Source organism: Xiphophorus maculatus, chromosome 19, assembly GCF_002775205.1.
Source record: "Xiphophorus maculatus strain JP 163 A chromosome 19, X_maculatus-5.0-male, whole genome shotgun sequence".
Taxonomy (NCBI): Eukaryota; Metazoa; Chordata; class Actinopteri; order Cyprinodontiformes; family Poeciliidae; genus Xiphophorus; species Xiphophorus maculatus.
In genome coordinates this window covers 18,970,904-18,984,988 of record NC_036461.1, presented here as the reverse complement: position 1 = coordinate 18,984,988, position 14,085 = coordinate 18,970,904, and the positions used below count along the sequence as shown (strand labels likewise).

General features: G+C 35.9%; 1 protein-coding gene across 1 annotated transcript in view; it reads right to left on the bottom strand.

The window, feature by feature from the left end:
• LOC111612225 overlaps positions 1-14,085 on the bottom strand; it is a 15,426-nt gene extending 1,341 nt beyond the window's left edge. The window contains exons 1-3 of the mRNA XM_023352726.1: positions 13,941-14,085; positions 10,775-10,832; positions 7,919-9,652 (exon numbers count right to left, since the gene is read on the bottom strand). Of these exons, the coding sequence (XP_023208494.1) occupies positions 7,919-8,919 (1,001 nt within the window). The 5' untranslated portion in view covers positions 8,920-9,652; positions 10,775-10,832; positions 13,941-14,085. The remainder of the gene's footprint in view (positions 1-7,918; positions 9,653-10,774; positions 10,833-13,940) is intronic.

The following is a 14,085-nucleotide window of genomic DNA, read 5'->3' as shown; positions in this document are numbered from 1 at the left end:
CATGTGTAACAGTGCTTTGGATGAAAAAGTCAAATAAAGCCAAAAAGAGCAATTACCTGATGTAAAAATATTCAAGGCTTTTATTTTGAAATTTTCAGTATGCTTCATTTTAAAGTTCCGAACTAATACCATGTGTAACAGTGCTGTGGATGAAAAAGTCAAATAAAGCCAAAAAGAGCAATTACATGATGTAAAAATATTCAAGGCTTTTATTTTGAAATTTTTGTTAAGCTTCATTTCAAAAGGCCAAACTAATACCATGTGTAACAGTGCTTTGGATGAAAAAGTCAAATAAAGCCAAAAAGAGCAATTACGTCATGTAAAAATATTCAAGGCTTTTATTTTGAAATTTGCAGTATGCTTCATTTCAAAAGGCCAAACTAATACTATGTGTAACAGTGCTTTGGATGAAAAAGTCAAATAAAGCCAAAAAGAGCAATTACATGATGTAAAAATATTCAAGGCTTTTATTTTGGAATTTTTGTTAAACTTCATTTCAAAGGGCCAACCTAATCCCATGAATAACAGTCATTGGATAAAATCAGTTATGTAATGCTCAAAACACAAGTAGTTGATGTAAAAATATTAAAGGCTTTTATTTTGGAATTTTTGTTAAACTTCATTTCAAAGGGCCAAACTAATCCCATGTGTAATAGTCACTGGGTTAAATCAGTTATATAATGCTGAAAACGCAAGTAGTTGATGTAAAAATATTCAAGGCTTTTATTTTGGAATTTTTGTTAAACTTCATTTCAAAGGGCCAAACTAATCCCATGTATATCAGTCATTGGGTTAAATCAGTTATATATTGCCCAACAGAGCAAATATCTGATTTAAAAATATTCAAGGCTTTTATTTTGAAATTATTATTATGCTTAATTTTAAAGTTCCAAGCTAATCCCATGTGTAACAGTTACTGAGTTAAATCAGTTATATACAGCCCATAGGAGCAAGTAGTTCTAAAGGCCAGTTCAGTCCTGATCTGTTTCAACTGAGGGTTCCACTATAGATAGAACTACAGTGATGCGTATTTGTAGTCCTAATCAGCAGCCAATAGCCTCTTGAGTTCCGTTGCTATGTTAAATAAGTTTCTCACCAAGGTGTGAACTGTTAGTGAAAGAGCCTGAGACAGCCTAGAAAATCGTGTCGCATGACTTTGCTCTGAAGCACCGTGACAGAAAACCGTACGGTCTAGATACATTTCGAAAACATTTTACCAGAGCAGACATGTGTATCAATGTGAGGACCGATTTTGATACCAATCGTGCGATATTTGTGGGCGTGATGGCGATTTCAAAATTATTTTGGGCTCAAAAAATCTCTTCATTACTCACTCTAGCCGAAATCTAAAGGCCCTGGCTCTCACTCTATTTTTCGGAAAAATGAGAAACTTTGGGTCGCTTAGAGACAAATTGTGGACAAACCATAACTGGTATCGACGAGCCGTCTTCACTTTCGAAGAGATCACAGACGTATCTACAAAATGAAATTTGAATGGTATTTCTACGTGAATTCGTGACAACACAGAAAATCCTCAAAAATAGGGTATTTCTAGGATTTTTCCCATTGACTTATAATGGGGTTTTTTTCGTAGTTTTTTGCGAATTATGTTGCCACGTTAAGCCCAAATCCCACCAAAAGTAATAGCTCCAATGGCGTGAATTTTCTGCACGTTTTGATACCTCATTTGTAGGTGTGCACCCAGCGGTATGAGCCGCATTAACGGTTACGGATGAAAAATAAAGAATTGGGAGAATAGCAATAGGTTCGGTTCCTGCCATTGCTTTGCATGGCAGGCCCCAATAATTTAATATTATTTGTTAAGATGACGATTTAAAGATTTATGAGACTGAATGTCCATGTTCCTTTTTCTCTCTCAGCTGTGGGTCATTCCTGAAATTAGCTTCAAGCAAGGACTGTTGCTTGCCTAAACTCAAATTGTCCCTGGCTCATTCCTTGGTTTATCCTTTTATCCTGAACTATCTCTGTAGATATGCTATAAGCTTGTTCTTTGTTTCCTGCTATTAACCCTGTACTTTTCATTGACATAGAAAGTACTTCTACATCAGCTCTTCTGTTTTTTGTTTTGTTTTGGGTTTTTTGTCTTCTCAAATCTCGTCAGTAACCTCGTCAGGTGACCGCTCTTACTAAGCCAGGTTCTGCTCCAGGATTCTTCCTGTCAAAGGGGAGTTTTTCCTCTCCACTGTTGCTACATGCTTGCTCACTATGAGGAATTGCTGTAAAGTCAATGACACAACACAAGTGATTCTCTACTGTATAGAGAATGTAGCTATAGCTACATGCTTATCCAGGAGGATCCTGCAAATCAATGACTCGATGCAATCTGCAGAGTTTCCTTAGACAGAAGACATCTCAACTAATTTGAATAATGAATGACTCTAATGCACTGTATGATAATTAGAATTTATTGGAATATACCCATGATTCAATTCAAACAGCTTTTTTGTGAAGTGCCTTAAGACAATATTGAAATGAATTCAATTAACCACAATTTAAGCTTGTAATAAATCAGTATAACTTTGACTATCTCAAAATCTAAAATATATTTAAACTAGATGGAATTATTCTAAACTACAACAATTCTTTAAAATAAGTGTATGTGAAACTTTTATTTTATTTGTGAAAATAAATGTTTTAAGAGATATGAAATTGACATTCAGGTATACCATAAATGCTTCACGTGAAAAAGTAGTTTTGATAAATAATTTAGTCCATTTGTGAACAGTATAAGTATCTCAGATTATGAATTATGTGATTCTGATTCTATCAGGTTCTGCACAAACAATGCCACCAGCCCAATATCTGAAAAAGTGCTTTGCTGATCACAACAGCGCCGCACCTTTTGGTGGAAGACATGTGGTATGCCACACAAATCGTGGCATACCACATGCTTTCCTCTTTTTCAGAGAGGAAAGGGCTTCATTGGGTCATCAGGATGGCGAAAACATTAATTGGCTGCACCCTCATCCCAGAACAAATGTCCACCTCCCAATAAAAAACATTGGGCAGACAGGACTCATCATGGACATTGCCTCTTCCAACTGTTGGTATCAGATAAAAGATGCAGAGCAAAGAAAGCAAGACAAACTATTTAGGAACCATCTTTTTGTCCAAGCTTCTTGGCCTTAAAATCACAATGAAACTTCTTTAAATCCTCAATGTGCAATGGAGATCCAATGAGTGCAAGATTAATTAATCTTTGTTTTGTTAATTATTCTTCACATTGAGGAATAATTACATATATGTCTCATATTGAGCCGACTGCACTTTGTTTTTTTTTTTAATTTCTTTGTTCCTTTGTAAAAAGTGACTGAAAATAAAGGTTTGATTTTTGTTGTGCAGGAATTTGCTCAACATTTTGTGAAATACCCCTTTACTCTGTGTTAGAAAAATTATTCTCCAGGTTCATTTACTTATGAGTTTATTTTACGAGTTATGTTTTCATATTATTCTTTTTATATTATTATTCTCATATTATTATTCTGTTTTATGTTTACTTAACTTCTCTCTTTTGTAGTACTTTATTAATCTTTTGTAGTACTTTATTAACTTTGTTTAGGATGTTTGCCTGGAAGCTAAAAACGTTAAAACATTCATGTGTTATTAGCTCCATGTGAAACTGATTAGTTGTGGTCAGCCACATGCCCTTGTAAGGGCATGCCCACAGAAGGTTCCAGAACATAAAGATCGTTGGTCAATTTTCTGTGTGACTGTGTGAAGAAGCCCAACCTCCTTTTTCTATACAATAAAGAGGAATGCAAACAAAAGATTTAGCAGAGTTGATTCCAGACAGTGTTTGACAGCGATTTTTCGCGTCTGTTTTCAACTCTCCTATTCTGCAGCAAAGTAAATCTTTGTCTCTTCTTTGCAGGTTAGGACATAAAAAAACCTATCACTCTGGATATTAATTGGATGCTACCTACTGCGTTCTGTTGGTCAGTCTCAGTATGGAAAACAAGAAAATAAAGACTTGTTTCAAACATGACATTAAAATTGAAATGACTGCTTAACTGATGATCAGATACATCTACTCTCTTTTAACCTGGATTATGAATCTGGCATTTGTTCAATTATACGCTGTCTGACCTGTAGATGTTTCCTGAGCCTAATATGTTTTGTCAAAACACACAAAAAGAACAGGTTTCGGTAACATCATCATCCCAGTAGAATCTGTGACACACCACCCTGCAGCGTGGATACCAGCATGCATCAGGCATGTCAGCCTGTGTATAGACCTGCAGAGTTGTGGAAATACAACCCCAATTCCAACGAGGTTGGGATCTTGTGTAAAACACAAGTAAAAACAAAATATGATGATTTGCAAATCCTTTTCAACCTGTGTTCAATTGAATTCATTACAAAGACAAGACATGTAATTTTCAGATGGAAAAATGTTATTGTTTTTTTTTTCATATGTTCACCCATTTAGAATTTGATTCCTGCAACACAATTAAAAAATGCTGAGACAGGGCCAACAAAAGACTGTTTGTTTTAGCAACTTATTTTTGTCTAACTTGTGTTAGATTCATTTCCTTGCCCCCAGTATAGACAAGCTTTGTTTCTGTTTTACCCAAGTGAACAGGTTAATTGAAAACAGGTGAGAGCAAAAACTGGGTATGAAGACAGTGTCCCTGAGCAAGGATGGGTGTGGTTGGCTGCTTTGTGAAAGACTGTAAGCAATTAGTACAGTTTAAGAATAGTTTTTCTACGTACAATTGCAAATATTTAGTGATTTAATCATCTGCAGCCCATAATATCGTGAAAAGATTCAGAGAATCATGCAATCTTATCATGGTAGCATTTGACTAAAGTCAATTATAGCTTACATCATCAGCGGTAAAACAAGAATTAACATTACTGATAATATACTTATTCCTTAAATGAAAAATATTTCTTAATGTTTAATGTGAAAGTTAAGGTAACATATTTTATCCATTGATCAACAATTTTTATTTAAAATCGAGAAAGATCAAAATGTAAAACTGATTGAACACTTCACAATTCTTTCATATCTGAAAGAAATTTGTTACTTTCTAATAAAAACTGATTATGATAATTAAGACAATAGCAAAACTGACAATGAAGATTAAAAGGGAGAATATTTACAAGGAGAAAATTACATTTCAAGTAATTCTACTTCTTAAAGTGGAGATCATATTAATACACAGAGAATGACAGATCAGCTGTGTAATCACATTAAATGAGAGTATCTTCGAAAGAAAAAGCATTTCAATTTAGTTACAACTTTAAGCAATTTCGTAAGTCATACCAAAAATTCTAAAAATATTTGACAGTTGCCTTGCAGACATTGCAGATGTTCTAAACTGAAAATCTAATTGAAAGAATGCCACATTTTGTAGACTTTAACATTATGGACAAATATTGTCCTTAATACTGTGTTTGTCTGACTGCTGCTGAGGTTGGATTGGGTTGGTTCCCCTCACTTGCAGACTTCAGTTCTCTTTCCTCTCACATGAATAGATTTTCAGGCCAACTCATGTAGACTTATAGTTTTTACCCTTCTAAAGAAGCTTGCCAAAGTCTTATAAAAATAAATGCCTGGCAAACAACATTGGCAGTTTTATAATTTGTTCTTGATAGCTTTATTTGTAACATTATCATAAACACAAAGCTACTGTGCATAGCAAAAACTCCAATCACATTAAAATTCTAATCTCACAGATATTCATAAAGATGAAAAACAAAAATGAGGAGAGAAGCTCAAATATTTAAGACATTAATACAGTCATTTAAACCCAACATTTCAAATATCAAACATGAAGGTAACATCCATCCATCCATCCATTTTCTGTACACCCTTGTCCCTGCGGGGTCAGGAGGGGTGCTGGTGCCTATGTCCAGCGAATGTTTCGGGCGAGAGGCAGGGTCACCCTGGACAGGATGCCAGTCTGTCGCAGGGCAATGAAGACAACAATGTTTCTAAATTAAACAGTTTTATTAATGTATAAAATAAAGTGATTTAGTTTGAGACAAATTGAAAGAACTTACATGTCTGAATAAAATATTTCCCAATTAAAATAAGGTTACATACCATAAATACTGCCATTGTTAAGATCTAGTAATGTTTGTTGTCTGAACATTTCTGGGTGATTTATTATTTTTAGAAAGACTTTGTCATTATGCTATTTTGTGCAGAACAATAATTGTATTTTTTATTCAGTTTGATTTTATATGGTAGTTAGGTTACTTCCACACAAGAGGGCAGTGTAGTGTCAGAAGCAATAGATGTGGTTATCTTGCCATTAGGTAGAGAAAGAGGTTTGACGGTGTTTTTTTATTTACCCCTCCAGGGGGTCTTTTTGTGGTGTCCCTTTATATGACAGTGGGCTGACAGGAAACGGGGAAGAAGAGGGGGGAAGACATGCGGCAAATATCGTCGGGTCCGGGAGTCGAACCCGCGACGGCCGCGTCGAGGACTCAAGGCCTCCAAATATGGGTCGAGCTAACCACTACGCCACCACGGCACGCCCCTTTACTTCTGTTTTTACTTAATTTTACTTGACCAGCGTTTAGAATCCACAGAGATTCTTTCATGTATGCTTTACCTGAGGTATTGTTTGTTTGCTCTTACTTTTAAACAGGAAATAAAGGAATTGAGAACTGCTGTAGAAACCTCATTATTTTTCAGGTGTGCAACCCAATGCTGATTTAAAGCTTCCCCTGCCCCAAATAAATCACACATATAAACTGGAAAAAGCTGTTTATTGAACTTCAAAATTAAAGTCTCTATTTAGCTATTAGAGAAGCCTTTGAGTGTTTTAAAATAATTCTTTAAGATAATGACAATGCTTCAAGGTGTTAAAAAAAAAGTGTTCTTTTTCAGTTGTTTTCTGGTTAAATCTGATATTGAGCTACTGCAATGGCACCAATCTGTTATTGAAAATATTTTAAGGTTATGTTTACTTAAAACAAAAATATAAATAAAATGCTGAGTAAACAAAAGAAAATTTTTGAGGAATAAGGGTAAATGAAACACTTTACTCCATTTCTTCCAGAACTGCATTCAAACAGAGTAGCAACATGTTCATCCACTGAACATTTAAATTATGTGACTAATATAAGAAACAAAACATCAGAAATTATTCATAAATTATTTATGCAACTAAGAGCTGCTTGTTTACAAGCGCGGTGGCCATATTGTATTTTTAATTGTGTAACAAACCAGCTTTTGCAGCCTCAAGTAAAATTAAAAGTAAAAAAAAATTCTAGTAACAATATAAAATATTTCAATTTAATAAACAGAAAATATTGAGAAAATACATTTTACTGCCAACTCAAATTTATGCTTTAAACTTTAACTTTGGAGTACTTTAACAGAACCCCCCCCAAAAACACTAGTAGTAGAGTGCCTACTATGACATTGCAGGTCTTATAAATACTCCAGAGAAAAATAAATTGCAAAAAGTAGAAACTCTGTGGAGTTAAGATGAGGTAAAAAAAAACTTGTTAAGATAATGCTAAACTTTGAAAGTTTAATACAAAAAGATTTGGTAACACTTTATTTGAAGGGGTGTGCATAAGACTGACATGACACTGTCATAAACATTCCACTTCATGTTCATGACAGATGTTATGTCATGTTTATGATAGTGTCATGTCAGTCTTATGCACAACCCTTCAAATAAGGTGTTACCAAAGATTCCTTAAACTCACATGTTCTTCAGCTGAAGTCTGTTAGACTATATCCATCACCCATACACTACTTTCTAGGACCTTGTTTATTTCGTGTCGAAACTCTGGATAGTTATCATAATTAACTGGCAACTCTAGGTAGCAACCGCATGTGTGGGCAACTGGCCGTCTCTGAATACCTTGAAGTTGAGTGAAGCTAACACTGATAGTTTTTTGAAGAAACAAATCAGATCCTGTGCAGAACCACAGAAAAAGTGACAGGTGTTGTGAGTCTGATTCTCTGAGATAAGAACTTAAATATTTGCTGATGTTTTTCTGCTGTGCATTCATGACTACAGGGTATACAATTGAATTTATAACCTTTCTTAATGTTGGCTGGAGATTTTCATATGTAGCTGTAATACTTTCCATCTCAGACCTCAGCGGGGAAAGGACAGTGATCCACTGCTCAATAACAAAGGCAGGTTCCTGAATGAGCTTTTGGTGGGCAAGCTCCTCAAGTAGTAGCTCTATGTTATCAGCTGTTGGTACTCTTCGACAGTTATGGATATCCATGATTTCCAGAAGCTCTTCTTTGTCAACACTCTGAAAATCTGAAAGGCAAGATTCAAACACCATCCGATCGTACTCTGTAACATACCTTAAGAAGCTGTCAACAAGAGGACTCTTTATAGAACCAAGAACTGCTTGTTCCAGTATTACTGGAGCAAGTTTTATAGGCAGGTACTTCTGTTTTTGCCAGCCAAAGGCAATAATTCGGCCAATGCTTTCCCATTGTTGCTGTCCAAAATCATGACGCAAGTAGGGCACCTTAAAGTTATTGCCCATTGTACACTGTTCATAAAAGTCCTGCCAAAATTCTGAGAGAACATCCCTCAAAACTCCTCCATCATCAACAGCCTTTTCTCGCCTTCCATCAGGGAGCACCACTTGAATACATATGTCCTCCTGAGTGACACCTGGATCACAAAAATGTGAAATTAGTTCTTTCAGGATCTGGCCACGGTGAAGAACAAGGATTTTCTTAATCCCTTCTCTCTGAACAATTGGCTCGTTCAAAGAATCAAATAGTGAAGAAGAAAGCACTGGACTAGATGGCTGTGGAGACAGAGGAAGGGTGTCATCAAGACTGACACTATCTGTGTCAGAAATGTGTCCTGTGAAAAAGGTAACAGTGCCACTGTCTTCTAAAATGTCCCCATTGATTCCTGCATCTAGCTCTTGGACATTGGACAAATCACCCATGTCATCACTAAAGTAAACTAGGTGAACATTATCACTGCTGCTTTGTCAGGACACTGCTGGTTCCAACATATATGGCATCAATGCTGTCTGGTGCTTTGGATTGAGTCAGTGGTGTGCAAACTTGAGAGTGAGTAGAAAACCTTAAAGTGTCTTGGTCATTTCCACTGGGGTTGTCTGGTTCTGAGTCGCTGCCAGTGTCCTTCTTTTTGGTTGTTAGGTAAAAACGCAAAACAGGTAGTTTTGTCTGCTCATAAAGTTCTCCAACTGTAATATGTTCATCAAGTGAATGTTCCTGGAAATCTGTCATGTCAACCTCAAAATCTGTAATTCTTCCATGTGAATTTCTTTGAGACGGAAAAAACAAACCCACTGCCTTTTCAATTAAGTCATTTTTTCTACAGTCCTTTGACACATCAATTTTTCTTGTTCCACCACCTTTCTTTGTCCGAACTTGTAAAAGCTCCCCATCTCGAGAATTCATCCATCCTATCTCAACTTTTCGAACAGTTTTTTGAGCATTTCTGATGCTAACATTTTCTGAGACCTGCTTTTGATCGTTGCCTTTGTTCCTTGAAATCTTGGCTCTCAATCGGTCAAAAAGTTTTGATTTCCGGCCAGCAGGATCATTTTTCCTTCGTCTGCAATATCCGAGAAGTGCCAGTCGGTCACCATAAGATGGGAGATACTCCTTAAGCTGCTCATCTGTCATGAGCAGAAGGACACTGGAGTCAATCTAGAAAACAAAAGTTAAAACAGTTATTTAACCTATAAAAATGGGGGGGGGAAACCCAGTAAAAACAGCCACATGATAAAACTGATCTGTCTTCACCATGTCTCTATAATAGTGTTGTATGATAACTTCTAAATGTACTGATTTCCTTAGCAATCTAGCTACCTTATCCTTTTGCAGTCGTTGTATGACTTCCTCTGAAACATACCGTGATTTTAAGAAGTCATATATCTCATCCATCCTGTGACAATTACACACAATAACTAACGAATAATGTCTAATAAAACATAACATTCCAAAAAATTTATTATGAACATGAGAATAGGGTTGAATGATATTACTGAAAAACATTTCACGATACAAGCATTTTTTATTATTTTATATCAATTATTTTTTTTATATCTGAAATACTGCCAAACTGGTGATGTGACCTTTCCCATTTTATCCACAGCTTTCACACCATAATGTTTTTTAAAAACATTTATGAGGCACAGTGGTGAAACATTAAACTGCTGCTCCGCAAGTTACTCAACAGCTTGTTGCTAGTTCACCAGTGAGTTAAATGAAGCCATCAACCTAGATGAGCTAGCCTTGAGAGGTTGAGAAGCCTTGACTGTGCCTACATCCTCCAGAATGGTATGTGGTTCTGGATCAGAGTTCAGAGAATATTCTATTGAATATTCTGTCAGACTTACTATCTATTGATATTGATCACGTGTGTATCGTGATACATATAACTGATTTATTGTCCAACCCTACAAGACAGACAGAAACTGTATTTCAGACTCAAGCTCCTGCTAAAATAAAGGCAATAGACAACAAAACAGCTGTACAGATCTGCAAAAATAAACTAATACACAAAGAAACTACATAAAAGTAATAAAGAAAAATCTACCAGTGTCTCCACAACTAAATGGTAAAGTGTAGAGCTTAGGTCTGAAAGTTCTGTTTACATTTTTCCCCTAAAATATTTCAATGGTTGAACAATTCTCAAAATGAAATTCCCATCTTTATAAAAGAGTCAAGTGCATGGACATCATCAGAATGATTTTAGTTTTGATCTTAATTACTTTCACTTAAACAGATAATATGATAAATTGGATTTTCACAAGAGTTGCAACTTACCTCTGTTTAGGTTTAGGTTCAGGTCAAAGGAACCTCCTCTGTCTCTTTTGTAGGTATCCTGAAAGTTGAGTAAAGTTGAGGAGTTAAAATTTTCAACAGGGCCTGCCTGTTTTGGGGATTTTTTAAGTTCCTTGTTTTTCAGTTTTTCTTATTTTGAATTGCTTTTGTAAATATTGTCAATGTAAAGCTGTAGATCTCCAGCATTAGCATAAGTGTACATGAAACTGCTAAGAAAACAGTTTGAAAACTGATGCATATTGTACTTCCATATTTTACTCTTGTCTATGTATCTGTTACTGGTACCAGACCTAGCGGAATCTGAGCCAGTATCAAGCGGTGCAAAGGCACATGAATCCTTTGCAACCAATTTCTGTGGATCACAGAGGAAGCGAGTTTAAACAATGTTACTCTGGCAGAGCTCGTTTATTCTGAGCCGTGCATTTTCAATTAAACAAATACAACCACAATACAATTCAAATGCAGTCTACAACATCCGGAGTTTCCACAAAGAAATAAAATAAAATAAAATAAAATCCTCAAATAAAATAACATAATAGCAAAAGAAATTAAGAAAATCTAATCCTAAATTAACATAACCCAACTGAACAAAACATTCCATCTACAACACACAGTAAACTGACACACCAACGTTTGTCAGTTACAACTGTTTTTTTTTAACGTTTGCCAGTTGTAACTGTTACAGCGGCCACAAAAGAGATCAAGCCCACCACAAATAAATACACTGTTATAAGAAACAAAAATATTATAATGCTACCCAAACAATACCAGTGTTGTATAGTAACGAAGTAAAAATACTTCACTACTTTACTTAAGTATATTTTGGAGTACTTCATACTTTCCTCGAGTATGAAAATTTTTGATGACTTTCACTTTTACTTCACTATATTTCCAAACTTAATCGCGTACTTTTACTCCGATACATTTTCAGTGTGTGGTTTAGTTACTCGTTACAAAAAAGCGAGAGAGAGAAACAAAGTGTTTTGATCCCACCTACTGATTGGCAAGTAGCAAGCAGGCTACCGAACAAAGTCCGTAGCCTACTTGCCTGGGCTTGTTCATCACCACCAATAGGATACACCTGTTTCGCTTCTCCCATTAAACACAAAGCAAATCTCGCAATCAGCAGCAGTCACATGGAGCTGGAGATGGAGACCACAACGACTGCAACTACGTCGGACACGGCTCCAGGGGAACCACCAGCTGGTGATGAGAGCCCATGGCCTTATTTAAACACAATATACTCTTTCGTGGGTGTTAAAGATTCGTCGTACCGCATGCAGTTTATGTTATTCCTGCCCGAAGATGTGGAAATTCTATCTTACAAAAACTCCCCGTCCAACTTGAAGAAACACATCGAGGTAACTTCTTATGAAATGGTTATAATCCTCCTGTTTCAGTAACTATAGCTTGGTCACTAGGCACTACTGTATTGTGAAACGTTGACCATAAATGAACTTTGTTTGGCATTGTTTCAGTTCCATACGTGGTGTATTTAGCTTAGGCCTAATGTTGACTGTAGCAGGCTACCTAGACTCCTCTGTTCAAGGGGGGACAGAAGCCATAGCGATAGCAATTTAGACTAAATTTAACGAATATAGGAAAGGCATGCAAGTTCAAAACCAGGTTTACAGATGGCAATAAGCTGCATTTCCCTCCCAATTCTTTTTTTCTTTTGCATAATGACCAGTTGTGTGCACCACCTACTGACTGTAGCATTGACTGATTCACTGATTTGTGAAGTAGAGTAATCGTAACAGATCTTTTTCTTCATGTTGGCCGCATTTTCTGTACTATTTATTTTTCTCATTTTCAGCACTGACCTTACTTGAAGGGAAAACTTAAGGCTTACAAAAACTTTGTATTTTCTGTCCTGGAGGGTTTACTAAGAAGCTGGTTCAGTTGTAAAGCAGGTTAAGTTAACCTTGTGCTATAGGTAAAGCACCTAATTTTCTTAACTAAATGATGCCTGCAGGTATATCTATTAGCAGGTTTAATTTTGCCTGCACTTGGTTGTGTACATTATTTTAAGTGTATTTGACAAGTTTACCAAAATATAAAAAATGTCATTCAAACTGCATTTGTTTTGTTTTACTTTTTACTTGTACTTTTCATTACATTACTTGAGTACATCCATTTTTACAGTAATTTCCATACTTAAGTACAAGAAGTTTCAGATACTTTAAGACTTTAACTCAAGTAACATTTCAGTCAGTGACTTGGACTTTTACCAAAGTCATATTTTGGAGAGGTACTTATACTTTTACTTGACTCTGAGATTTCAGTGCTTTATACAACACTGAACAATACTGACCGATCAAGTGATATAAATAAATTTAAAAATCCCCAAGGCTCCAACAACAAAAAGCAAGCTACACAGATCAACGGCAATACAAAACTTTGCAATTATACATGTAAGTTATACAATAGACTCCGAAATTAATCTTTATATATGTACAGATCATTTTACATGGCTTATATCTTACCTGTGGATCACAGAGGAAGCGATTTGAAACAATGTTACTCTGGCAGAGCTCGTTTATTCTGAGCCGCGCATGCCCAGAGCCAGGAAACTCGTTCTCGCTAGACCCACAGCGGCGCGAGAGCGCCCCCACTGGCAAGAAGACACACGCACACAACAAACACGTCTACACACACAGGAAAAAAACAAAGACAAAAGACAAGACCAACTCCGATAGAAAAATAGGGGGTGTATTTTCTATTTATTTATTGATTTTTTTAAACATTTTTTTCTCAACCCACTACATATCGACAAAAACAATTTAACGGGAAAGATAGTGAATCACATTATGCATAACAAAACGTGCATACAACAAGCTGTGGAGCTTGTTTTAACCTACTAGCTATTGCTTGTATTAATGCCACAAAATAATTATACATATTAACTTATTGAATTTTTGGAGTATAAACTTCTTATCGCACTCTGAAATAAAAACAATCTAATTAACGGACTACTTAAAAAAACCCGGTTAAATATGCTATAACAAGGTTAGCACGCTTTGACGGTTAACCTGCAGCTAGTTCATGTTGCTAAAACAACGAACGATGTACATAACACCACACGATCAAAAAGCATTCAAAACGAAGGAATCTAAACAAAATCAAAAATCAAAAAAGGCGAACCTACCTTTTACTGACTCTTAACGCAGTAGCAAAGGTTGGACCTTGGATTTAGGATCATATTTAACTGGGAGCTGGAGCGGAGCATGCTGTTATTCTAAGGAGGCTTGTCTCCAACTGCTCCGGTATCTCATAATTATGACTTTGAAAGT